The sequence below is a fragment of the Eschrichtius robustus genome, chromosome 2, assembly GCF_028021215.1.
Source record: "Eschrichtius robustus isolate mEscRob2 chromosome 2, mEscRob2.pri, whole genome shotgun sequence".
NCBI classification, from domain to species: domain Eukaryota; kingdom Metazoa; phylum Chordata; class Mammalia; order Artiodactyla; family Eschrichtiidae; genus Eschrichtius; species Eschrichtius robustus.
Window position 1 is genome coordinate 147,432,415 of NC_090825.1, and position 26,893 is coordinate 147,459,307.

The window sequence follows — 26,893 nt, forward strand, 5'->3', positions numbered from 1 at the left end:
AGAAATGAACCCACACATAGTATATGGTCAATTAATTTACAACAAAGGAGCCAAGAATATACAATGGGGAAAGAACAGTCTCTTCAATAAATGGTGTTGGGAAAACTGGACAGCTACATGCAAAAGAATGAAACTAGGACCACTATCTTACACCAAATACAAAAATTAACTCAAAATGCATTAAAGGCTTGACCATAAGATCTGAAACCATAAAACTCCTAGAAAAAAACATAGGCAGTAGGCTCTTTGACATTGGTCTTGGTAATGATTTTTTGGGTTTGACACCCAAAGCAAAGGCAATAAAAGTAAAAATAAACAAGCAGGACTTAATCGAGCTCAAAATCTGCACAGCAAAGGAAACCATCAACAAAATGAAAAGGCAACCTCCTGAATGGGAGAAAATATTTGCAAATTATATATAAGATAAGGGGTTAATATCCAAAATATATAAAGAACTCATACAACTCAATAGCAAAAAAACAAAAAAACCAAACATTAAAAAATGGACAGAGGATCTGAACAGATATTTTCTAAAGAAGACATCCAGGTGGCCAACAGGTACATGAAAAGCTGCTCAACATCACTAATCATTAGGGAAATGTAAACCAAAACGCCAACGAGATATCACCTCACACCTGCTGAATGGCTATTATCAAAAAGACAAGAAATAACAAATGTTGGCAAGGATGTGGAGAAAAGGGAACCCTTGTGCATTGTTGGCAGGAAAGTAAATTGGTGCAAACACTGTGGAGAACAGTATTGAGGTTCCTCAAAAAATTGAAAATAGGGCAGTGAAAGCACAAAGTCCTAACCATTGGCCCTCCAGGGAATTCCCCTTACTTGCTTTTTTTTTTTTTTTTTAACATCTTTATTGGAGTATAATTGCTTTACAATGGTGTGTTAGTTTCTGCTGTATAAAAAGTGAATCAGCTATACATAAACATATATCCCCATATCTCCTCCGTCTTGCGTCTCCCTCCCACCCTCCCTATCCCACCCCTCTAGGTGGACACAAAGCACCAAGCTGATCTTTAAATAATAAATCCTTCCTTCTCCCGCTTAAAAAAAAAAATTGAAAATAGAACTATCACGTGACCTAGCAATTCCACTTCTGGGTATTTATTGGAAGGAAATGCAAACACTAACTTGAAAATATATATGCATTACATGTTCACTGCAGCATTATTTATAATAACCAAGATATGGAAGCAACCTATGTGTCCATTGATAAATGAATGGATAAAGAAAATGTGGTGTATATATACAATGGAATAGTCAACCATAAAAAAGAAGGAAATATTGTCATTTACAACAACATGGATGGACTTTGGGGGAATTATGCTATGTCAAATAAATCAGACAGAGAAAGACAAATACTGTGGGATCTCACTTACATGTGGGACCTAAAAAGAATTGGGACTCATAGATACAGAGAACAGATTGGTGGTTGCCAGAGGCAAGCGGTTGGGAATGGCTGAAACAGGTGAAGATGAGTTACCAAACCTAACCTGGGTCTGCTCGCCTGATATGCAGCAAAGCCAATCTCCTGACACTGTACAAAGGAAAGTACGGCATTTATTGTAGGGCACCAAGCAAGGGAGTGGGAAACAAGCCTCAGATCTATTTCAACTTGGTCTTTGAGTTAGGGTGGTTTTTTTGTTTTGTTTTGCTTTGTTTTGTTTTTAAGGGAAGAAAAAAGAAACTGGGATTAATTATCATCTTGTGACATTTCTGAATCATAGTTTCAGGAGTCAGGATGTCTCTAGTGTACGATTCTCTGGCCAGGTGGTCCATGGCTGGGGTGTCTGTGAGCTCATCTTGCCCTGGAGAAACAACTTGAGTTTGTATGTTGGTGATGATATCTCTAATAGCAATTTTAGTACATTAACAATGTTATCGACAACAGCGATTTTAGTCCTCTCACTCTGGTCTATTAGTGTTCAGTTAGCACAGGATTGAGGTCAGAGGGGACAAGAAAGAGAGTAAAGTTATGGATAGAGAGGTTAATCATAAATTCAGTAAAGGAACTTGGTTTTAGGGAGACTCGGCTTCAAATGGTGAAAAGGTACAAACTTCCAGTTATAAAATAAATAAATCCTGGGATGTAATGTACAGCATGGTGATTACAGTTAATAATACTGTACTGTATATTTGAAAGTTACTAAAAGAGTAGATCTTAAAAGTTCCCATTACAAGAAAAGATTTTTGTAACTGTGTGGTAATGGATATTAACTAAACTTACTGTAGTAATCATTTTTGCCATATATAAAAATATTGAATTTTATGTTGTATACCTGAAGCTAATATAATGTCATATATTAATTATATCTCAGTTTAAAAGAACTGTGGTCCAGAAATTAACAACATACACAGTGAAGGTGCAGCCACTATGGAAAACAGTGTCAGTTCCTCAAAATGTTAAATGTGGAGTTACATATGATCCAGCAATTCCACTTCTGGGTATATATCCAAAAGAATTGAAAGCAGGGATTCGAGTAGATATTTGTACACTCATGTACATAGCAGCATTATTCACTACAGCTGAAGAATGGAAGCAATCCAAGTGTCCATTAACAGGTGAATGGATGAACAAGAGTGGTATAAACATACAACGGAATATTATTCAGCCTTGAAAAGGAGGGAAATTCTGACACATGCTACAAAATGGGTGAACCTCGAGGACATTATGTTAAGTGAAATAAACCAGTCACAAAAAGACAAATACTGTGTGATTCCACTTATATGAGGTACCGAGAGTAGTCACACTCAGAGACAGAAAGTAGAATGGTGGTTGCCAGGGACTGGGGAAGGGCGGAATGGAGAGTTGTTTAATGGGTGCAGAGTTTCAGCTGGGGAAGACGGATGAGTTCTGGAGATGGATGGTGGTGATTATTGCACAAACAATGTGAATGTACTCAATGCCACTGAACTGTACACTTAAAAGTCAGACTGAGAAAGACAAATATCATATGATATCATGGAATCTAAAAAAAATGATACAAATGAACTAATTTACAAAACAGAAACAGACTCACAGACTTAGAAAATAAACTTACAGTTACCAAAGAGGAAAGCTAGGGGGGAGGGATAAATTAGGAATTTGGAATTAACAGATACACACTACTATATTTAAAAGAGATAACCAACAAGAACCTACTGTACAGCATAGAGAACTCTACTCAATATTCTGTAATAACCTCAATGGGAAAAGAATTTGAAAAAGAATTTTCCCCTCAGTGGGAAAAGAATTTGTGTATATATACATATATATAACTGAATCACTTTGCTGTACACTTGAAATTAACAAAGCATTGTATAAGTCAACTATACTCCAATATAAAATAAAAAATTTTAAAAAATGGTTAAAACAGTAAATTTTAAGTTATGTGTATTTTACCACACACACACACTCACACACACACTCACACACACAAACACACACACATAAAATACAGTGAAAGCAGTTTAGCAAATCCATGTTCACAGCAGCAAGGCCATGGCCTGGTTCTCAATCTTCTCCAAGGACACACAGCAGCTGCTACCTTCTTCCCAAGGTGCACAAGTGCTTCATGAGCCATCTTGATCTTTCTAAGAGGCATTTCCATGGGGCTCTCCAAGTGAACATTCTTATGGTCCCGAGATAAACACAGGGAGAAAAATCAGCAAACCTGCAGCTCTTGCAAATTGAAGACCAAGTTGGCCTGTTTACTCTGCAGAAGATAGTAACTAACACACAGCGTCCAAGCCAGATTTCTCAGGTGGATGCATCATGATGGAGCACAAACTCAATTTAATACAGTAATAATAAAATTCTGCATAGCCATTAAATTTTAAGATCTACAGCAGCATTTTCCAAAGTATGTTCTGTGGGATGTTCATAAATGTTACGTGAAAAAAAAATTCTGTTGTGAAATACACTTTGGCACATTGGATTAAACAGGTTAAACAGCTTCTTTACTGCAGGATTCTCAGAGCCGTGCTAGTGTGTGACACAGATTCCAAGTGGGGAGGCTTGGAGAATACTCAGGCAAGTGGTTGCCAAATGGATCTGACCACACAACGCTTTTTCAGGATCATGTGAGGGACTGATGTTCCATAAACACACTTTGGGGAAACTTTCATTTAGAGAAAAGTAATAAAATAGGAGATGGATGTACACCTGACCAGGGTGTCAGCAAACTATAGCCCTTGGGCCTAATCCATCCAACTGCTTGTTTTTTCACAGAACTGAGAATGGTTTTTACATGTTCAAATGGTTACATTTTAAATAGTTATGTAAGTTCTTGCATAACATTCTGGTTTTGCCTCTTGGCTCCCAGAGCCCCAAATATTTACTAACTGACTCTTTAAGAAAAAGTTTGCCAATTCCTGTACTAGGCTGTGAAAATATTTGAAGACTGTTCATTCTTCTTGACTCTCCACAGAAGCAATAATAATTATGATGTCCTGTTAGAAGTGCCTACTATGTGCTAGGCATGTATTATTTCCATTAATCGTCACAACAACTCTGTGAGAAAGGTATTATGGTCCCCATTTTATGGATGAGAACACTGAGTATCAGAGAAGTAAGGTGTGTATCAGAGTCAGAACTCAAACCCAGTTCTAACCCCAAAGTCGGTCATGGTTCCTTTGTCAATGGTTTACAAAGTAGGGTCTGTGTATCCCGGGGGCGGGCAGATAAGACAAGCCATTGGAGCTCAGTGAAAAATTAGATCTTTTCATTACATGTATTTTTAGCTTATCCTTCACTTTAAATTTTGTATATATATTTTATTATAATATATAATAATTATAATAATAAATCAGCTAAAATTAGCCTTAATCAGTAGCCAATAGACAGTTTTTTAGGAGCCTCATAAATTGCTCCCCTTTCACCTCACCTCAGTTCCCAAGTAACTGAGAGAGACAGAGGGGATCTGGGGACTGGAGAAGGAAATGCCACCTTTATTCTTGAGAGAGCCATGGGAGAATCTGTCTTAGGTGAGGTGTGCGGCAGTTATAGGCTTCCCAAGGCTGAATTCCAGAAATAGTCGTGTTCCTTGATCCAGTCACAGACGCCCCTGAAAAGCACAGGATGCCTTTTGTGGGGTCCCCTTTACCACTAAGCGTCCCACTGTCAGGGACAGAGGGGAAGGTGTGCTCCCTGAGGACATCTGTCCCCATAGAGGAGAGAGGGAGGGGCTGAGCTATGCATGCCTGGCTCCTGCCCCCCTAAATATCAATCATCTAGATAATTCCCCCTTCTCCCCTAGGGAGAGGGAGGAAGGGCTGGAGCATTACGCTAATGGAGCTCTTCCTTTAGGTGGAAGGGAACCCCATGCATTGGGTGTGAGAATTTTCCACCTAACAATATTGTACATGATATATCTATTTAGTAATATATGTATTTTATATAGTTATTACTGCATATATGCTAAGCATTTTTCTATCAATAAACCATCAGGTACACAATGAAAACCATCTGAAGACCACTATTCTATACTGTACTGTACAATTATGTGGCCAAGTTCTCTGCAGTTGAAAAAGAATAGGAGAACATAGTTTATTGTAGGATCTGGGCCTCCTGGGTCTTAAGAGGAGATGAACCTTGGCTTTACTAACTTGCATCTAAATGTTCTGAACACCGCCACCAACTTACAGGTCTCTAAAGGAAAACTTGTTTTTGAGCCAGAAAACAAATTCCATTCCTGGCAGCTATTTTCTGAACAGTTTCCTACTTGAGTGGCGATCTTACTATGGGGAAATCCACTCAGAGAGCTCCAAGTTAGACCAATGGCAAATAGGAAACCTTGAAGTTCACGTGTGCATTCAAAGAAGTATTTTGTACTCACCATGCTGTGAATGTTAGCACTGAAGCCTGGGCTGCAGTGAGGGGTGGAGTTACAGCTGGAATTAGGAGGAATCGGCTAAGGATTGTGGTTCAGAACTCAAGGTAGGGCTTCCCTGGTGGCGCAGTGGTTAAGAATCCGCCTGCCAATGCAGGGGACACGGGTTCGAGCCCTGGTCTGGGAAGATCCCACATGCCGCAGAGCAACTAAGCCCGTATGCCAAAACTACTGAGCCTCGGCTCTAGAGCCCGCAAGCCACAACTACTGAGTCCACACACCAAATCTACTGAAGCCCCCGCTCTCTAGAGCCTGTGCTCCGCAACAAGAGAAGCCACCACAACGAGAAGCCTGCGCACTGCAACGAAGAGTAGCGCAACTCGCCGCAACTAGAGAAAGCCCGCGCTCAGCAACGAAGACCCAACACAACCAAAAATAATAAATAAAAATAAATAAATTAAAAAAAAAAGAACTCAAGGTAAAGTTGAAATGTAAAATTCGACATTTTCCAGAATTTATGACATGAAATACTGCCCTTGCTAGATGCTCTGTGAATGGCTTCAGAGTCAAGTACAGCTGAAGAACCCGATATTGATAACCCCCCTCTCAGATAATCACACTGCATGTTTTTATGCAAGGAGCTTCAAGAAGTTCTGCAAAAAACCCAAAAAACTGTTTAACTTAATTTTACCAAGCATTGCTCAAACGAATGTGTCCACAGAACACTTTCTTTTTTAAAAAATAATTAATTTATTTATTTTTGGCTGTGCTGGGTCTTCGTTGCTGCGCGCGGGCTTCTCATTGTGGTGGCTTCTCTTGTTGTGGAGCACAGGCTCTAGGCGCGCAGACTTCGGTAGTTGTGGCTCACAGGTTCTAGAGCACAGGCTCAGTAGTTGTGGCGCACGGGCTTAGTTGCTCCACAGCATGTGGGGTCTTCCCGGACCTGGGCTCGAACCCGTGTCTTAACCACTTAACTGCTGTGCCACCAGGGAAGTCCCCCACAGAACACTTATTTCAGACGTTATGTGTTGACATTTGTTCTGGAAAACACTGAAAAATGCTGAATGGAAAGATTATAGATTTGGGAACTGTGATGGTCTATTAAGGAGTTAGAGGTCCAAGGTCATCTTCATACTAGCTGTGACAACGTGTAAACAATCTCTCAGACTATTAATTTCCTCATCCATAAAATGGGTATAATAATTCTTACGTAGAAGAATTGTAGTGAAGATTAAAGAGATAATATCTATAAGATAACCAGCCCACAGCATGTACTCAACAAAAATTAGAATTTTCCCCTTAATTACAGCATTAGGTTTTGGAAAGAGAAAGTAGTTCTTAAATATGATGAATCCAGGAAAGAATTACATCAGGATGAGATATGTGCCTTTATTAGCATTTGGGAGGGCGCATAGTATGGTTTAAAAAAGCCAGTCTTAGGACCAGACACGCCACGCACTAGCCATGCGAGACCTTGGGCCAGCGTCCTCACCTTTCTGAAACTTAGCAACTTCATAGGCAAAACGCAGATATCCACTTCACGGAGCATTCTGAGGATGAAATAAAATTGTAGGTAAAGTGCCCCATAGGCCTGGAACACAGCAAATGCCCAGAAAAATAATGGTGCCATTGATCATAATAGCATAAAGCACCATTTTGGAACACATACTATGCCAGGTAAGGAAGGGGCTGAGTTTGGCCATCTCTTCAGAGTGGAGCGTGCAGACCATTTCCTCACAATGTACTTTTTAAGGATGCAGATTCCTGCTGATTCTGACTTTTGGGGGATGCAGCCCAGGAATGTGCACTTTGGCAAGCTCCCGGACTGAATCTTCTGGTCACTGAAACTTGAGAACCAATGATTGGGAGGCATGGGTTGCCAGATGGTGAGGAGGCACACCTGAACCAGATAGACATGAACTAGAGAAGGAGTGGACATTAAACACTCTGGACTGGGAGAAGAGTGGCCCCTTGATATGAGTTTTGGACCCCCAAATTCACCATGACCCCTTAGAGAAAAGTGTTTGCAGGTGTGAGCGGGTATGTGCTTGGTGTGGCATTCCTGGAACAGGATAGCAGTGGTGAGTGTGCCAGTTCCAAGTCAGAACTGAAGGAAGGTAGTGGGTAAGAGACCCCGGAGACACAAAGTCAGGTTGATTCCTGACCGTGGTCCAGTTCCCATCCCATCCCAGGAGGCTCAGGGGCCCCTGCACGCCTGCTCCGGGAAGCCCATGCCATGGTCATTACCAGATGTATTCTTGAGACTAAGCACTCCTGGTTTAGGAGATTTGGGAGAAAACGCTCCCGGGGTGTGTGGGGTACGGGTGGTGGTGTTAAACCACATAATGACTTTCCTTTCTTATGGGAACAGAGCTTAATATATGAAGGAAGATTATTCCTAAGTAAGGTGCACCAGAAGATCATTGCTTTAAACTGTTTCCTCCAAGGTGGGATGAATATTGTATCTAAATCCTCCCCTTTGAACTTCTTCTGGGCTGGGACTCTGCTGGTTCTATTCTTCTCTTCCTAGGAAGGTGGGGTGGTGGTGTCGTTTTGGATTCACCTGGGACCAAGGAGGCTCCGCACCGGTGGTTGGTTTTGCCTTGGCGCTGCCTTTGGGAAAGTAATAAAACATCAGGCAATGCTCTCCACCTCCTGGGAGCAAGTGGCTTGGGCAGTCCCTGCGGCCCAACCGTGGCTGCACCCTCCTACTTCCCTGCCCGTCAGTAGGCAATGCCAGCGAGAGGTTCAAACTCCCTGGACATGTAAAGTTTTCCACCTTTAGGCACAGAGCCAAGAATGTGGGAGACACCCAGTGAATACAAGGAAGCTTTCTCTTGGTTTCTGGACATTGCAGTTAAAAGAATCAAAGTACACTAGGGCCCAGAGAGAGGAGTCATCCCTATTTCTGAGCAATGCCCAAACCTAGCTCACACAGGCTTCTGTTTTTTGATCCCCAAATCCAGGCCAAGATGCCAGGGCACAAAGCTACTCACCCTTTCTTCAGCCAAATAAAATCCATAGACACATCTTCACAATGAAGCTTGAAACCAGTCAAGCACTTTTTTTTATTAAAAAAAAAAAGAAAAGAAAAAGTCTAATGGTAGATAGTCTATACATGCTACAGCTAATTCATTGTTCATCACCCCTCCCCCCTCACATTATATATCCTCACGTATTTTTCGTGTGTGTTAAAAGGAAACAAAGACACCCCCAGAATGTGTCAACTTGCCAAGGGTATGAGGAGTGCTGAGATGTCCAGAGATCTCCAGCATCATCCTGTAAGCAGACGCGAGGCGGTGGGACAATGCTATCAGGGCCCACTGCTCCTGGAGGGATGCAAGAAATGGCCTAGTTACTTGGTGGCTCCCTGAAGCAGGAAATGTGGGTTGTAGCCAAGGTGACCAGTTTGTTATCACCCCGTGAGTGAAAGGGGTGCTGCTATTAACAATTGCATGGGCACAATGTCACAGACAGGCATACACTGGGGTAAACTACGGACACCTTAGTCGTGTTAGGATTGCTTATTGCCATCATAAGCCTGGTGGGTGCACCTCCTCTTGTGTGTTTATAGAAGACCTGAAAGTGAAGGCTACTGGCTGTGGCACTGGGTTTGGCCTCTTCAAGGACAACAAAAGTTGAGTCCCTTGTTCCTGACTGGAGACAAGAAGGCCTACTTGGGAGTAGACGATAAAAACGGGAAAGGTGGAATGTTGAAACACAATGGGTAGCTTGAAAACTCCACAAGGTAGCACCAGAAAGCAGATGTTAATCCATGGGGCTGGACGGTCAAGTCTGTGAGAAGGGTCCTCAGCAGGTGGTCCATGAGCAAAGGCTCTGGAGCCTCCTGGGTTTAACTCTGCAACTCCACAACTCTGTCTGTGACCTCCACGGGCTAAGGCCCATCTAGACCTTAGAAGCTTAGTCAAGTTAGGAGCAATTCCTCCAGGCTAAGGAAGGGCTTTGCCGCACCCTCAGGCCTCAATGCCAGCCAGTTTCCTCCTCTTTCAGGCTGCATGGTTTGACAACAGGGGATCTTTGGTCTATGGTCTGGTATGGTTGTTTGCAGCAAAAGCCCTGAAGGACGGGCCTGACAACCAAGGAGGGGACAAGACTGCCATGCGTGACTCAGGCTGTTACATATACATTGTCACAGCCCAAAGTGAAGGGCAAGACCTGACCCAACTCTTAAAAACTCAGGAACAATGAAAGGATGGGAGCCAAGCCGAGCCACGAAATGTTCTCGTTCTTGATGATGTTGAGTTGCCAGCTACCTGAGGCCAGGAGCGATTTCTACTTCATCCCACTCAGTGCCGTGCACTTGGTACAGACTAAATAAATACTAGACTGTCCCATCCCTCAGCCTAAGAGTAGGGTCTTCCAACCTTGGGGAGATTTGGCATCTGTCCTTTAATGTGGCAAGTTTGTTTTCCTACATTCTACCTGGTAAGGAAATCCCCTGTGGGCCCAGAAATGTTTTAAGGCCAAGAACTTCGTCTAAGAAATCAATCATGTGGAGGGGCTTTGTGGAGGACGTGTAACATGACTATTGGAAGCCTGGCGAGGCTCTAGCAATTTCCCGGCAGGGCAGGGCATTAAAAATGGTTTGAGCTGCAGCCCAGCTCCCCAAGTCTCATCCTGGGACAAGGACATAAACCCATCAAATGGCAAAGAAATTCTGAGTAAAAAACTTGAGTAAAGGCCTATTTTATCAAGTGGTGGTCCTAAAAGGCAGATTTTCCAAAGATTTGGTTGCTATGACTACAAGCTGTAGTTTTGCCCTAGGGTGTAAGATAAAATAGCCATCCCAAGAAAGTATGCAGGGGTGAGGAAAGGAATAAAAGCCATCCTTGCCTGCCTTTCTGGGCTGGCATTTGGCCTGTGACCTACTGACACGTGTGATCGTGGGGTCAGGAGAGGAAAAACCTAAATTAAGAGGGAGGGTCCCCCGTTTCCCTGGAAGCACCATGAACATTTCATTGTTGATGGCAGAGGAAATGTCATGGGCACTGGGGAGAAAAAACTGGATTCAAGTCTCAGCTTGGTCAATATTTGGATGACGCTGACTTCATCCTCTGAACCTGTGCTCTCATGACAGATTGGGGCTGACCCTAGGCACCTCACAGGGTTGAAGTGAGGATGAAATTAAAGGAGGGAGCGTGCGTAGGCACCGGTAACCTGCCCGGAGCCTGGCACAAAAGTTATTCCTATGGCCCCTGGACATTTGCCACGGTGGTGGCTCCAGGGGATTTTGCATCTGCTCTATCAAATGCGCACAGAATGGTGGCTACGGTCCTGGATGGTATCAACCTAAGCCCCCAGGTGAGGACAGCTAGGGAGAGCCACCGGCCATCAAGACCGTCCCTTGCAGCTGCCTGGGGAAGTGCCCTCACCGTGGTAGGAGCTGGAGAGAGGAGTCCTCAGGCCACAGATGTGTCCTGAGGAAAGAACAGTGAACAGAGAGAAATGTGGCTTTAGTACCTTCCTTTCACGCCAGAATAATAATAATAAAAAGGCTAATTACTTTTTCATGTGCAGGGAAAATTTTCTATCCAGAAAAAGGCGGAATTAGCCCATTCCCACCCAGCTGACCCCTGGGAGGAGGAAATGAAGCCAAAGACAAACGCCTTCAGTGGAATCTGCACACAGAAATCCAAGCTCTTCACAGCCGGGCACGGAGCCACCCGCAGCCTGGTCTACACCCAGCGCCTAGTACATAGTAGGCACTCACAAAACACTAGAAAAAGGTCAATGAAAGCGGAGAGATAATCAGAAAAAAAAAAAAAATTCAGAGTTTTGTCTTTTGAAATGTAGTCAAATCCTGCATGACAGCTTCACGAATGGTGTTTAAACCAAAATAGGTCAAAAACTCAGGAAAACGTGCTGTGGGGCCTCCTCCCGAGTGAGGGGACCTTGGAGGGTGGGTGGCCCTCTCCCATTCTCCCTTCTGCCCCTGGCTGCCATCTTCCCCCCAAGGTTCTGGGAACAGGGCTGGGGGCAAGTGGGTGCGGCAGGGCACCTCAGGGCCCTGTCCCAAGATTGTCGGGGCGTGGGATTTACAGACCTACTGAAGGAAGGAATAAAGATGCGATTGTGGATCAGGGGAGAAGCATCCAGAGCCCATGTGGCAGTGAGGAGGGGTGGGGAGGGGAGGGGAGGGGAGAGTGGAAGAGAGCTGTTTGCACATAAATTTTGGCACTGCAGGTGGATGGCGAGCATCCCTGGGAAAGCTGCCCTTGTGGTCCCAAAAGCATGGCAGCAGCTGACTACTCTGCATCAGAGATCTCTGGGGCAGGACAGGGCCACTTCCTCTTGTCCTGCAGAGTAGGGTGGGATGAGGAGGGGTGCTGCATTCTCACCCCCCAAGGCAGCCTGGACCCCAGGCAAGAGCTCTGGGCTGGAAGCCAGAAACCCTGGGTCCTGATTCTCGTTCTGCAGTGTAGCTGTGTCTCTACGTGACTCAGTGAACGACATCAGTCAAAATGGGTGCAAGGGCTGCCCTGGGTTCCTTCCAGGGAGACCACAGAGAGGGAGAGTGCATGGAAAAAAAAAAAAAAAAGAAAACTACTCTTCGAGTGCCAGAGAGGAGCAGGAAGCAGCAGCAGAGAGAGACAGGAGGTTCTGCCTGGCCCTCGGGTCCCCGTCTCCTTATGGGACTACTGCCTACTCTGCCCAGTTTGCTGGAGACTCAGCTGCTGGCCCTTGAGCCACCAGGGTCCCTCAAGGCTGGCATGTGAGACCACCTTGGCTCCCTTTGCTCCATAAGCTCTATCTCCCGGCGGTAGGGGGTGGGGGTGGGGGACCAGCATAGGAGCAGGAAACAGGGCTCTGTGGCAGCACCGGGGCCCTGGGCAGCCGCTGTGTGGAGCAACCGTATGGGGTCCAGGGCAGCCTTCAGCAGATGCTACAATGGGTTGGAGGGGTGTTGGGTGTGGGAGCAGCCACCCGGCCCCCACATGCACACCCCAGGGCAGCCAGTTGGCCGCCTGTTCCTGAGAGCCAGCTGGCGTCTCCCTCTCCCCGCCTGGTTTGCCTCTTACAGGGGGAAGGGCACAGGCATGGAAGTCAGGCCAGCCTGGATGCAAATCCCCTTTCCTCCTCTTCCCAGCTAGTGTGCCCTTGGGCACACTGAACCCGAGTTTCCCCATCTATAAAACAGGTATAATAGTATCCGAGAGGGCTGCTGTGAGGGTTCAGCATGAATGTAAAGTGCCAAGTACAGCGTTTGGCACCTACTAGCTACTCAGCAAAGAGGAGCTCCCAAGGGGCGTGGCTTGTGAACGGTCCCCTTATTCAAACAAACCTTGAGATTCTTGCTCTAGGTAGGCAGAAGTGAAAGGCCCCCCCCCCCCCCCCCCCCGCCAAAAGCGGGCTGGGGATTCCTGTTTAAAAGCCCTGGGTTGGACCACAGCCTGCAGCAGGAAAGTGGAGCATGCTTGGAGCTGGAAGCACTCCTTTAGAACCGATCAGGGTCCCAGCACAGAAGGGAGGCAGGGTGGCTGGGAGGACCTCCAGGCCCACTCTTGGGGCAGCTGCATCTGCTTGAACCTGAGAGGCCCGTGGACCTGAGGCCTCGGGGAAGACACCACTTCCCTGGAACTGGCAACGGAGCTGACTTCTACAGGATGAAGTTCTTTCTGGGACCAGGCATTTTGGAAACCGAGTGAATCAAGTTGCTTGACATGAATGAACTGGGTGGGGTGCTGGGGCGGGGGTGGGGGGGCTCCCCATACTCTGCCTGATCCGAGCAACAAGAGACCCTTTCTGTAGTTTCTCCAGATGATGGATTCCGGTCCTAGAGGCCTCAGAGAGTCATGGTCCAGCTGTTGGGTGGGCAGGGAAGCTGGGTGGCAATGCCACTGGCCTTAAGGCAGGGATGCTGAGAGAAAGGGGTGTGGCCTCTGAGCCTCCAGGGGATGCTGTGATGGGAGGGATCCCTCTCCACCCAGAGAAGGGAAGAAACCACAGTATTCCAGTCTTCCTTCCTTTGAAGCTGCGTGGAGGATGATAAATTAAGAGGCGTATTAAATATGTAGGTAAAGCCGGCAGGGTCGTGCAGGACTTCCAGGCAGGAAGGGAGCAGGCTAGGGCTTCTTTCTGAGATAGTTGGAAGGAATCCACCCTTCCCAGGAGGGGGCTCCGCTTTGGACCTGGCAGAACCACCAGCCGCTGCTGTTCTTTTCCCGGACCTCGAACACCGTCCCCTCCTGGAAGCTGCTGGTACCTTCGTCTCCTTCAAAGTTGGCCACGGCCACATACAAGTCCTTGGGGCCGTCTGCATTGGGGAAGGGGGCTGCAGCCACTTTCTCCTTGTTTTCTCCCATCTTGCCGATCATCCGTGGCCCCAGCCCACCTTTGCCTCGCATGTCACCCTGTCCCCCTGAGGAGTTGGAGAGAAAAGGTTTGGCTTTTGGGGGGACAAGCAGGGCCCGGCCTGGGACAGGAGCTGCCTTGCCTTCGTTGGGCTCCCGCTGCGGCCCTCTGACCTCTGGAAGGGGCCCTCTGACCTCTGGAAGGGGCCTGGACGACGAGGAGCTTTTCTTGGGGGGTGGTGGTCTCCGAGGAGGGACCACAGGTCTCTGCTGGGAAGCCTCTAGGAGGGGAACTGGCACATTCTTAGGCACGGGATCTGCGGTCTTGGCTGGCCTTGGAGGGGCTCTGCAGGACGTCTCCTTTGGGCTGAGCCCATTCTGTTTGCTCGTCCTGTCCTGGGCGCGGCCAGGCCCCTCCCCTGGGAGGAAGCCACGGCTGATGGCCACGTCCTGGCCTCCCCCAGCCTGGGGGCTGCTCTCTCCGTCCAACGAGGGTTTCTCTTGGGACTTGGCGGGCCTGAGCTTGCTCCTGAGGTTACAGATGTCCACTTGGTCTTCACCCTGAGGAGGCTCTGTCCTGGGGGAAGGAGCTGGTTTTGGCCTAACCTGAGGTTTGGACTTTAAGAAGGGATTCTGGGGAACAGCTTCCAGCTTCTCCTCCGGTGGGTCAGCTTTGGATTTGGAGACAGGTCGGAGGTTGGGCTTCTTCACTTCCTTGGCCAATACTTTGTGGCCACACTCCAGCCCCATCTCGTTTTTCAGCTGGAACAACTTGCTTTTGTCAGGTTTGGGCTCTGGTCTCCTGCTGTCCCGGGCTGGAGGCGTGTATTTGGTTGGGATCATTGGCAAGATCATGCCAGGAGGCTTGGGCGAAGAACCTCTGAGCTGCTCCATCCTCTGTCGCTCCTGCAGCTCCCCTTCCGACTTGATGATGGATTCTTTCCGGGGAGGGAGACTGGGCTTCTCCTCCAGGTCGGGGTCCGAGATCTCCTCGTAGCCTGCACACGAGGACGTGTCTGAAGATGCTTTCCTTGGGACCTCCTTACCACCCTTCCAGTCTTTGGACCATGGCATGGCGGAGTCCACAGCCCCATGTGGTGCGTCGGGTAGGGGCCGAGACGGGCCGACGGCTTCACTGCCCGTGCAGTTCTCCATTGCTGCTGCATCTCCCAACCGGAGCTGCGTCACCTCATTGGGCAAGGGAGCCAGAAAGTTGGGTCTTGAGGCATTGCTGGTCTTCTTATACTTATCGATGAAAGTCGCTGGGGCCCATCCTTCCTTATCTTCAATCTGAATGTACCACCAGCCGCTCAAGTTCTTCTCGATCACCTGGAAGGGAGGGCAGAGGAAAGCACTGAGTAGGTATGGTGTCAGGGCCAGTGGGCCAGGATGGTCTGGGAGAACCCACATGCAGCTGGGGTTCTGGAATCAGGGATTTTACATTCGTCAGATTCCCAGACAATATCTATGGGGGACCATCTATGAGACCGCTGTGTATCAGAAACATCTTTTTTTTTTTTTTTTTTTAAGATGATAACCAAAGGGTAGAATTTTTTTTTTTTAAGATTGATTGATTGATTGATTGATTGCTATGTTGGGTCTTTGTTTCTGTGCTAGGGCTTTCTCTAGTTGTGGCAAGCGGGGGCCACTCTTCATCACGGTGCGCGGGCCTCTCACTATCGCGGCCTCTCTTGTTGCGGAGCACAGGCTCCAGACACGCAGGCTCAGTAGTTGTGGCTCACGGGCCCAGTTGCTCCGCGGCATGTGGGATCCTCCCAGACCAGGGCGCGAACCCATGTCCCCTGCATTAGCAGGCAGATTCTCAGCCACTGCGCCACCAGGGAAGCCCTATCAGAAACATCTTACATGGGGGTAGGTGCTCGTGTAATTTTGGATTTCCTCAAAATCAGTCCTTGAGACATGAACTTGGGTGTAGGTAGTTAATTTGAGAGATGATTCCAGGAAGCCCAAGTGAGGAACTGAGGAAAGAAAGAGCCAGTTAGGAGCAGGTTAATGCTCTTGGGCCAGTGGGGCTTAATTTAACAGGGATCCTCCGAGAGACTGTGCAGAATCAGACACTGGGGGTGGGGACACTTATCTCCTGACCCCTAGTCCCTCCCCGTCCCCAAGACATTAACCCTCCCCCTTTCTGGGTGATGCCCTTAGGTGGGCATAGGAGGTGGGAAGCAGTCGCGGGGTTGGGATACAGGGCAGGCCACCAGCAGTGTCTGCTAAAATTCTGAAGAAGTTCAAGGCAAACCCCCAATACAGCCCAAACTAGCCTTGATCGTTGCTCCTTTGGTTGAGCACCAGACAAAGCAGTTGGCTGGTGTTTATATGCCATGCCGTATGAAAAATGTGCATCCTTAAACGTGGGGATCACACCTAGCTCATGTTTAGGTACAGGGGAACTGATGCTGATGGAGGTACAGCGAACTTTCATCTCATCTCCCTCTGCCTCTGGGATACACACCCATTGACTGGAACGGTGGGTGGAATCACTCATGTTATTTAATATCTTATGTTTCCTGTCTCCTTTTTGTTTAGTACCATGTGGCTGAATTCACATGGGTGAAAGGTGCACACGTTGCATGTTATGGGCTGAATTGAGTCCCCCCCAGATTTATATGCTGAAGCCCTACCCTCCGTACCTTAGATTGTGACTGCGTTTGAAGACAGAGCCTTTTAAGAGGTAATTAGGTTAAAATGGGGTCATTAGGGTGGGCCCTAGTCCAATATGACTGTTGTCCTTATAAGAGGAGATGAGGACACACAGAACATCCAGAATGAGGGACGACCACGTGTGAACACAGAGAGAAGGTGGCCAGCTGTGAGCCAAGGAGAGAGGCCTCAGGAAAAGCCAAACCTGCTGACACCTTGATCTTGGACATCCAGCCTATAGAACATGAGAAAATACGTCTCTGTTGTTTAAACCACCCGGTCTTTCGTGATGGCAGCCTGAGCAAAGTAATAAACAGCAATACCGCAGCAGGCTCTGTGCACAGGAGAGCTGATTAATGATTACAACCACCTGATGAGATGGGGATTGTCATCCCACTGTACAGATGCAGAACCAAACCTCAGGAGAGCTGAGGAACTCGCAGAGGGTCACGCAGAAACTCAGTGGTGGAGGCGGGAGTCAAAGGCAGCCTGGTGGGCTCCAGAGCCTGAGCCTTCACTACCCAGCCCTGCCCTGGAAAGTGGACCCTGCTTGGGGGGAAGCTGTGCCCGAGGTGAGAAAGCGCTAGGGGCCGAGGGCTGTGGGTATGGTTCTGCTGTTGCACTCTGCCACCCAGATCAGAGAGAAAGGCAGCCACAGACCCAGCGCAGGAGCAGAGGCTGGCCTCTGGGGCTGCAGTCCTGGGTTCAGGTTCCGGCTGCCTCAACAGCCCTGGGTAAGCCACAGGCCTGAGATGCCACATCATAAAACAGAGAGGATGGTAAGAACAGTAATGCCCACTTGTAGGGTTTCCATGATGACCACATAAGCTAATGCGTGCAACAGCACTTGGTAAAGGCTGAAAGGAAAACGTTACCTATTAGTATTAAATTACAGGGGAGAGCACTGAGAACGCAGCAGGCATGTGGCAGGCATATACTTAACACGTCCCACTGGAGTCTCTCCAGGAAAGGGTACTGGTAAATGGAAGCCCTTTATGTGCTGGTGACCAGCATCTTATCAACACTTGGTAGCTCTGGTAATGACTGAAGGTGATTCTGGGCGTACAAGTCATTGTCGGCACATCCGTGAATTCAACAACTCTAAGACTAAGTATGTACGTGAGCAAATGAAAATAGAACAATAATCAAAATGAAATCTATCAATGAGGATTTGCTAAGCTTACACTCTACTATGTACTATGGCAGAAGCTCTCAACATTTGTGCTCTTAATTGTGATGTCTGGGAGTTTTCATTTACTAGAGAGAAGCTAAGAGCTATTATGAATACAGTCAGTCATACCTCATTAAAAAATTTTTTAAATACATAAATAATTAATTAATTAATTTCTGGCTCTGTTGGGTCTTCGTTGCTGCACGAGGGCTTTCTCTAGTTGCAGCGAGCGGGGGCTACCCTTCGTCGTGGTGCGTGGGCTTCTCATTGCGGTGGCTTCTCTTGTTGTGGAGCACGGGCTCTAGGCACGTGGGCTTCAGTAGTTGTGGCACGTGGGCTCAGTAGTTGTGGCGCACGGGCTCAGTTGCTCCATGGCTCGTGGGATCTTCCTGGACCACGGCTCGAACCTGTGTCCCCTGCATTGGCAGGTGGATTCTTAACCACTGCACCACCAGGGAAGTCCCCAGTCAAACCTCATTTTATTGTGCTTCACTTTATTGCACTTTGCAGATACTGCATTGCTTTTGTTTTACAAACTGCTCATTTTCACAATATTTCAAACTTTTTCATTGTTATTATATGTGTAATGGTGATCTGTGGTCAGTGATCTTTGATGTTACTATTGCAAAAAGATTATGACTTGCTGAAGGCTCAGATGATGGTTTGCATTTTTTAGTAATTAAGTATTTTTTAATTAAGGTCTGCACTTTTTATTTTAATACATTTATTTATTTTATTTGTTTATCTTTGGCTATGTTGGGCCTTCGTTGCTGTGCGCGGGCTTTGTCTAGTTGCAGCTTTCTCTAGTTTCTCTATTCTTCAGTGAGGTGCTCAGGCTTCTCCCGTTGCGGAGCACAGGCTCCAGGCACGCGAACTTCAGTAGTTGTGGCACACGGGCTGTGCCACAGGGAAGCCCGGTCTGCACCTTTTTTTATACATAACGCTATAGCACACTTAATAGATTATAGTATAATGTAAACACAACTTTTATATGCACTGGGAAACCAAAACATTCATGTGACTTGCTTTATTGTGATACTGGCTTTATAGTGGTGGTCTGGAACTGAACCTGCAATATCTCCAAGGTTGGCCTGTAAAAGCAGATGCAAAATCACAAGAATGGAGATGAAAGAAAATAGCCTGGGCTTTAAAACCAGAGAGATGTGGGATCAAATCCCAGCTCCACCACTTACCAGCTATGTAACCTTGGACATTTACCTAACCTCTCTTTGTCTCAGATACACCTGTAAAATGGGCTGGGGACTTCCCTGGTGGTGCAGTGGTTAAGAATCCACCTGCCAATGCAGGCGACACGGGTTCGAGCCCTGGTCCAGGAAGATCCCGCATGCCGCGGAGCAACTAAGCCCGTGTGCCACAACTACTGAGCCCGCGTGCCTAGAGCCCGTGCTCCACAACAAGAGAAGCCACCGCAATGAGAAGCCTGCGCACCACAACGAAGAGGAACCCCCGCTCGCCGCAACTTAAACAAGCCCGCGTGCAGCAACAAAGACCCGACGCAGCCAAAAATAAATAAATAAATTAAAAAAAATAAAATGGGCTGAATGTATCGACCTCTTGGGACTTGTGTGAAGATCAGTTATGAAGGATGTAAGGTACTCGGCACAGATAAGTGTCTGTATCAACATTTAAAAAAAAATAAAATGGGCTGAATGTATTGACCTCTTGGGACTTGTTTGAAGATTAGTTATGAAGGATGTAAAGTACTCGGCACAGATAAGTGTCTGTATCATCATCATCGTTGTATCATCATTAGTAAAACATGTTTTGAAGATACACAGACCAAGCAAGGAACTAAGGTATTCCTTGTAGCTCCACTGCTAGAACACTGCGGTTCCATTAATGAATTCTGAACACTAAGATGATGTTGAATTGAACCAGGAAGCAAAACTGGAGGAGAAGAAAACAAAGGATACAGCGTTTATCATAAGAAAAGAACTCTTGGTTAAACCAAAAACTGTAGGGTCAACTATTTCTCCCTCAAGTCCTTCAAGTCATCACTAGCAGAACCTATGCTGACATCACACAACAATACCAAAGCAGAGAAGTTTCAAGGATGGGTTACATCTGTGCTTCCTGGAAAAGAATGCTGGGTATGTGAGCTATTTATTGGCTCAGCTTTAGCAAAAAAGCAGACAGACTAAAAGCCAGAAACGAGACAGGGGAATGGTTCTGGTTGAAGTGGGGGGTGCAGCCTTGGAGGGAGACTCCCCAACACCTCCAGAAGACCCCAGGGATCCATTTACTCCCTACTGCACACACAGTCAGCCCTCAGCTTCAGTGCATTGTCCGGAACACCTTGAGCTGCCCTAGGTGGATTTCAGAATGCTCTGGGCCAGGGCGTGCTGGTGCGTATGGGCAAATGCCCTGTTTGCCAGCACGCTCAAACAATGGTGTGTGTTTGTACAAAATGCTGGAAACTCATTGTCTTAAAGGAGAAGAAGGTTTTATCACGTTTTTCAGTGCTCTTGGGAAAAAACAAACAAACAAACAAACAAACTTTTATAATACGCAAGCCAGACTTCTGGTTTCAAGATGGGAGATGGAATGAACAGCGGTTTCCCCTTAATGCAATAAAGCCAGGAAACAAATGAATATCAGTACAAAGCCAAGCGCAGAAAGAGGAAGGGGAGAAGTTAGTGGACCAAGAATTGTGAGGAATCACTGATGGGCAGAAGCTGCAAAGGGGGGGCTGTGGCCCAGGACTGCTGCAGGGGGTTTTGTTGCAAAAGGTAGTAGCAGTGTGAGGCCTGCCAGACTTCGAGGGGGTAGAATCTGAGACTAGGAAGGCCCAGGGGCAAGTGACAGGGGATTAACTGGGATACCACGGCAGAAGCCACAAGGCTGGTTGACCCCTCTATGCCCTTTATTCCATTCCTGTAGGGTAGGTGGTATGAAGGAGGTGATTGCTCACGCGTGGAACAATGAAAGAATGAGCTTGGGTCAGAGACAAGACACTGCTCAGTGGCTGGCTCAGAAGTCCCCGATCTGGCACTGAAGCCAGTGGAAGTCAACCAGCCCCTTGTGTACACTCCCCAACTGGGCTGTTTGACTGCTGCCTCTTCTTGTACTGCCCAAGACAAGTCCTAACACCATGAAAAGAACTGAAATAAATACCAACACCACTGCAAAGGATTTACAACCAAGGAAAGAGATCATGAACAATAACATATTTAATATCCTTAGACAGATACAGAAGGGCATCGACATCATGAAAGAACAGGCTATTATGAAACAAGAACACATAACTATGAAAAAGAATCAATAAGTGCTCTTGGAAATAAAAATGATAGTTGATGAAATAAAATAAGAAACAGACTGAATTGTTAAAGAGCAAATTAATGGATAAAAGATGAAGCAGAATGCTCTAGGAATGGAGCACAAAGGGATGAAGGTGGAAAATATGAAAGAAACGTTAAGAGACATGGAAAATAGGGGCAGAAGCTCCCATTCTGTTTCATAACCATTCCAAAAGGAAGAATAAAAAGAGTGAAGAGAGTCATTATTTAAACAAGTAAAAGTGATGGACCTCCCTGGCGGTCCAGTGGTTAAGACTCCGTGCTTCCACTGCAGGGGGCAAGGGTTTGATCCCTGATCAGGGAACTAAGATCCTGCATGCCATGCGGTGGGGCTCCCCTACCCACCCCCCACCCCCAAAAAAGAAGTAAAAGTAGGAAAATTTCTAGGAAGATCTCCTGAGTCCTTAGATTGAAAAGACCCACCACATGCTGAGCAGGATATAAAAATAAAGAAACATACCTAGACATGCTTTAGTGAAACGTCAGCATTTTAAAGACAGTGAGGAGCTCCTGAGAAAATCAGAGAAATGACAGCTAATGAAAAGGAGAACAAGGACCAGGTGGATAGTAGCTGCTCCCTAGCAACACTAGATGCAGGAAGAGAATGGGACAATCTATTCAAAGTGCCAAGGGAAGATGACTGAAATTCAAAACTCAATCACTGAAGAATGAGGGGAGAATAATATTCATTTTTCATAATGTCAAGAAAGCATTATGTACACAAATGAGGGCCTGCCCTTAGTTAAGGATTGAGATGTATGGTCCCATAGAAGCTAACGGAAGGGTAGGGAAGGGACACCACTGTGAACCCAGGGAGGCTTCCCAGAGGAGGCACGGATTTGAAGAATGAGGTGGATTTTGATATGCCAAGTTCAGTTCTGAGAATGGCCTTGAGAGCCTTCTGTAAGAAAGCAGGTAGTGGGCTAGGAGCTGGGTTAAAGGAAGGTTAAAGGCAGAGAGAGCAAGAGAGGTGGGGATGGGCCAGTTGAACCAGTGGGGTTCAGAGGAAAGCAGTGAAAATAAGGCTGAATAGCAATGGGAGGAAGAACAGCCCTTGATGTGGAAAGATGTTAAGAGACAGGCATATGTTTCATGTCAGAAAAACATACATGTTTTAAACAGCAAAATGGGGGAACTGGGCACAGAGTTATCCTGAAGCACAAGCAAGATGCCTATGAGTTCTCTCTGTGGATTTGAAGTCAGAAAGAACAGATTGGGAGGAAAAAAAAAGGAGCAGATAAAAAGCCTTTTAGAGCCTTGGAGGTATTTTCACTGTCCCCTCAGTTTCTCTGTGAGGATTGGGATCTGCATTTTAAAAAATTAGTTTGACAGGCTTCAACCCAGGTTCTTTAAACACCCCTGCAGAGAGCCCTCCTGCTGTCTGCATGGATTAAAGGACACTTGGCTTGAGGAGAACTTTCTGGAGAGGCTTGGGCAGAATCAGTGGTGGTGAGACCCAGGATGCACCTTCGAGAAGTCACCTCCTCCCGGGCTCACTGGGCAGCTGCCCTGGGACTCGAGGGGAAGACAGAGGAGGGGCAGGAGGTGTCAGAGCGGGAGGGAAAATGGCGGGTTCTTTGGAGGTCTAGAGAAGCGACTAAAGACCCTTAGGACACATGCCGCACTTATGCACTGGCTCAGTAATCACTTGTTCACTCTTTACTTCCTTCGTTCATTCAAACGTTCATTCATAAAGGAATGGCTCTCTGAGCACCTACTGTGGACCAGCCCCAAGGCCAGGATTAGGGATGAGAATGAAGAAGAAAACACTCCCCTGGTTTTCTGGGTGTTAGCAGGAGGCTAGTGGGGAGATGGATTTTCATTGATTCAACAACATTTACTGCAAATCTATCACGTGCCAGGCACTGTGCTAGCTGTGGGGATACAGAAGTAAAAAACAGATATGGTCTCCATCCTCCTGAGATCCCCAAATACTGGGCAGATAAACAGCAGGCTGTCAATAGCCCTGGTTCTAATCTGGAGACAGACATGGGTTCAAATCCTGACTCTGCCACCTTTTGGCTGTGTGACCTTGGACAGCACCTTTTTTCTGAGCCACAACTTCCTCCTCTGAAAAATGGGGATTGTAATAGTCCTGCCTCACAAGAGTAAATGATGATATGATTAGGCGAGATATGGCATGTGAGGTGTTTAGTGCAGTGGCCGGCACCTAACTGCTATCCCATTACTTACGGGCTTTCCTGGAAACATGGGAAACACCTTCAAGCTCTAACCCCATGAGAAAGAAAAGAGAAATGGGAGGGGAGAAAGGATTTATGATGGCCTTTACGCAGGGAACGGAGTAGACAAGCAAAGAAGTGGGAAGTAAAGGGGAGAGGAGAGGCAATCAAGGAAGGAGGAGGTGATAAAAAGAGGCAAATCTATAGACACAGGAAATAGATCAGTGGTTGCCTAGGGCTAGGGCAGGGGCACTGAGAGGGACTGAGGGGACGTGGGGAGGGACTGCTAATGTGTACAGGGTTTCTTATGTGGGTGATGAAATGTTCTGACGTTGATTGTGGTGATGGTTGCACAACTCTGTAATTAAACTAAAAACCACTGAATTTTATACCTTAAATCACTGAATCGTATGGTATGTGAATTATATCTCAATAAAGCTGTTACTAAAAAAAAAAAAAGAATACAGAAATAGGAGATGGTGCCTAGAATCAAAAATCACAAGTAGTACAAGCTTTTGTGCAGCAAAGGAAACCACAAACAAAACGAAAAGACAACCCATGGACTGAAAAAAATTATTTGCAAATGATACGACCAACACGGGCTTAATTTCCAAAATATACAAACAGCTCATGTAACTCAACAACAAAAAACCAGACAACCCAATTGAAAAATGGGCAGAAGACGTAAACAGACATTTCTCCAAAGACGACGTACAGATGGCCAACAGGCACATGAAAAGATGCTCAACATTGCTAATTATTAGAGAAATGCAAATCAAAATTACAATGAGGTATCACCTCACATGGGTCAGAATGGTCATCATTAAAAAATCTACAAATAAATGCTGGAGAGGGTGTGGAGAAAAGGGAACCCTCCTGCACTGTTGGTGGGAATGTGAGTTGGTGCAGCCACTATGGAGCACGGTGTGGAGGTTCCTCAAAAAACTAAAAATAGAGTTGCCGTATGACAATGGCATATATCCGGACAGAACTCTTAATTCAAAAAGATACATGCACCCCAATGTTCACTGCAGCACTATTTACAATAGCCAAGACATGGAAACAACCTAAGTGTCCACTGACAGATGAATGGATAAAGGTGTGGTGTGTATACACACACACACACACACACACAATGGAATACTAGTCAGCCAGAAAAAAGAATGAAATAATGCCATTTGCAGCAACATGAATGGACCCAGAGATTACCATCCTAAGTGAAGTAAGTCGGAAAGAGAAAGATAAACATCATATGATATCACTTATATGTGGAATCTAAAATACGACACAAATGAACTTATCTATGAAACAGAAACAGACTCATAGACAGACAGAACAGACTTGTGGTTGCCAAGGGGGAGGTAGGTGGGGAGGGACAGACTGGGAATTTGGGATTAGCAGATGCAAACTATTATATATAGGATGGATAAACAACAAAGTCCTACTGTATAGTACAGGCAACGATATTCAATATCCTGGGATAAACCATGATGGAAAAGAATATGAAAAAGAACACATACATATGTATAACTGAATCACTTTGTTGTACGGCGGAAATTAACACAACACTGTAAATCAACTATACTTCAAAAAAATAAATTAAAAAAAAAAAAAAAGAATCACAGGTAGACAAAGGGAGACCACGTCCACTCACCTCGACCTTCAGGCCCGCCTGGAAGCTGATGCCATCAGGGATGGTGGTCTGGAATTCAGCAATGGTGTAATATTCTTCCTCCACTTGGGGTGGGATGGGAGGCTTGGGCAGACCTCGAGGCTGGTACAATTAAACACAGTGTTAAATCCACTATAAGTCCATTCCCATGGCGCTGAATGGGAGGCGCGAAGGGATTGGGGCACACAATCACCCTCAAGGGGGCGCTGGCGGACCCGTTTGGATTCTAGGACAAAACAAAGGGGACCACTCAGATCATCGTCTTCTAGATAGGTCACTGGCCTTTCAGCTTTAGGACAATGAGAAAAAACATGGGACATCTGCCTATAATCATGAAAATTTGGGGCAAGACAATATTCTCTGAACTTAAGAGGCAACAAGGGTTGTGAAATGAACACAGGTTTGCAAGTCAGACCCATTGGTGTGACTGTGGGCAAATCCCTTCCCCTCCTGGAGGCCTCAGTTTTATCTCCTGTAGAATGTGGGTAATAACAGGATCTACCTGGTGGGGTCACGGAGAGCATTCAACGAGTTCATGTAGTGAAACACCGGCATACTGCCTGGCACCCAAAAGGTGCTCAATAAATGGCAGACATTAAAAAAAGAAAGCCCATTTTCAAAGTATTGCTTACAGAGTTAAAAATGGAGTATGAAAGTAAAGTATCAGAATGGCACCACAAGCGAAACGGGTGCCTTATACCATTTTGGTTTCAAGTTACGTTATTTGAGAAGACTTATCTAAGATAAAGCGGAGTGGGCTCAGGAAGCAGAAAGTACATCCTGAGACCTAACTGTCACAAATCCATGGGCGAACTGTTTGATCTCCCTGGACCTCAGTCTTTCCACCTGTCAATGGGATTAGCTTCACAAGACTGCTGTGTGGGCAGGAAAGAGTGCATCCTTGGAGAAGGCGAGGTGAGTGTCAGGGGGCTAGTCTCAGGTCAGGGTCTGGCTCCCCAGTTGCAAGGGTCCACTTACTATGGTCATATCCCGGCGAGGAGGGGGTCTCTGTCTCATCTTGGGTGATCCTATAAAGAGACGACAGATAAAATTCCTGAGGTGGACACCACGAGAGATCTATTCTCTCCTGCAGGAGATTAGGCATCACATTTGGCACAGGCATCAGTGAGCGACTGCGACGCTTCCTGTGGGAGAGCCCAACTAGGAGGGGGACACTCAGACTGGGTTCAGGACTCTCCATCAACAAGGGGATGGTGCCCAGTCCTGGAGCGATGCAAAGCTTTCCAGCAAAGGCAACAAGTGCAGGCTTCAGAGTAACGCAGAGGTGGGAGGCTACAAGTTATGTGACTTTGAGCCGCATGTGTCCTCTTCTGGAGAGGGGGTGATAATGCCTGCCTCCTGGAAGCAGTGGTGGAGATGAAAGTCAACAATACAGGTGAGGCTCTTGGCATGTGGCAAGCACGCATTAATGTTACTGCCCCTGGCTTTGTGCTCTGGAACAAACCCAAATTAAACAATGCATAAACAGAGCCAAACAAACTTGGACTGAGGACTTCAGGGGTTTTTACTCTGGAGTTGGGCTGCCCCTGCTCTGGGTCTCAGGGTCAAGAAGAGGACGACTCTGCAGTGGTCCAAGGCTCCTGGCTAAAGGCAGAACATTGAGGAAGGCACCCCACATGCTGTCCAGAGCTGGTTTAGCATGGGTCTACGCAGAGGTGTAGTTTGGTAGTTGGGGTGTAGAGGAGACTGCTAAACTCTTAAATACCCATTTCTCCTGTCTTCTATTAGAAAAAT

The 26,893-nt window shown here is 46.5% G+C and overlaps 1 protein-coding gene across 2 annotated transcripts in view; it reads right to left on the reverse strand.

The window, feature by feature from the left end:
* Nucleotides 1-8,856: 8,856 nt before the first annotated feature.
* The window catches only part of SH3PXD2B (SH3 and PX domains 2B), a 112,066-nt gene continuing 94,029 nt past the window's right edge, over nt 8,857-26,893 (reverse strand). Inside the window, exons 11-14 of one of the 2 annotated variants that reach the window (XM_068536367.1) lie at nt 26,117-26,166; nt 25,121-25,240; nt 13,976-15,466; nt 8,857-9,154 (exon numbers count right to left, since the gene is read on the reverse strand). In XM_068536367.1, the coding sequence (XP_068392468.1) occupies nt 9,017-9,154; nt 13,976-15,466; nt 25,121-25,240; nt 26,117-26,166 (1,799 nt within the window). In that variant the 3' untranslated portion in view covers nt 8,857-9,016. Of the gene's footprint in view, nt 9,155-13,178; nt 15,467-25,120; nt 25,241-26,116; nt 26,167-26,893 lie in introns of those variants that run through there. The other variant, XM_068536366.1, reaches the window with a different exon arrangement.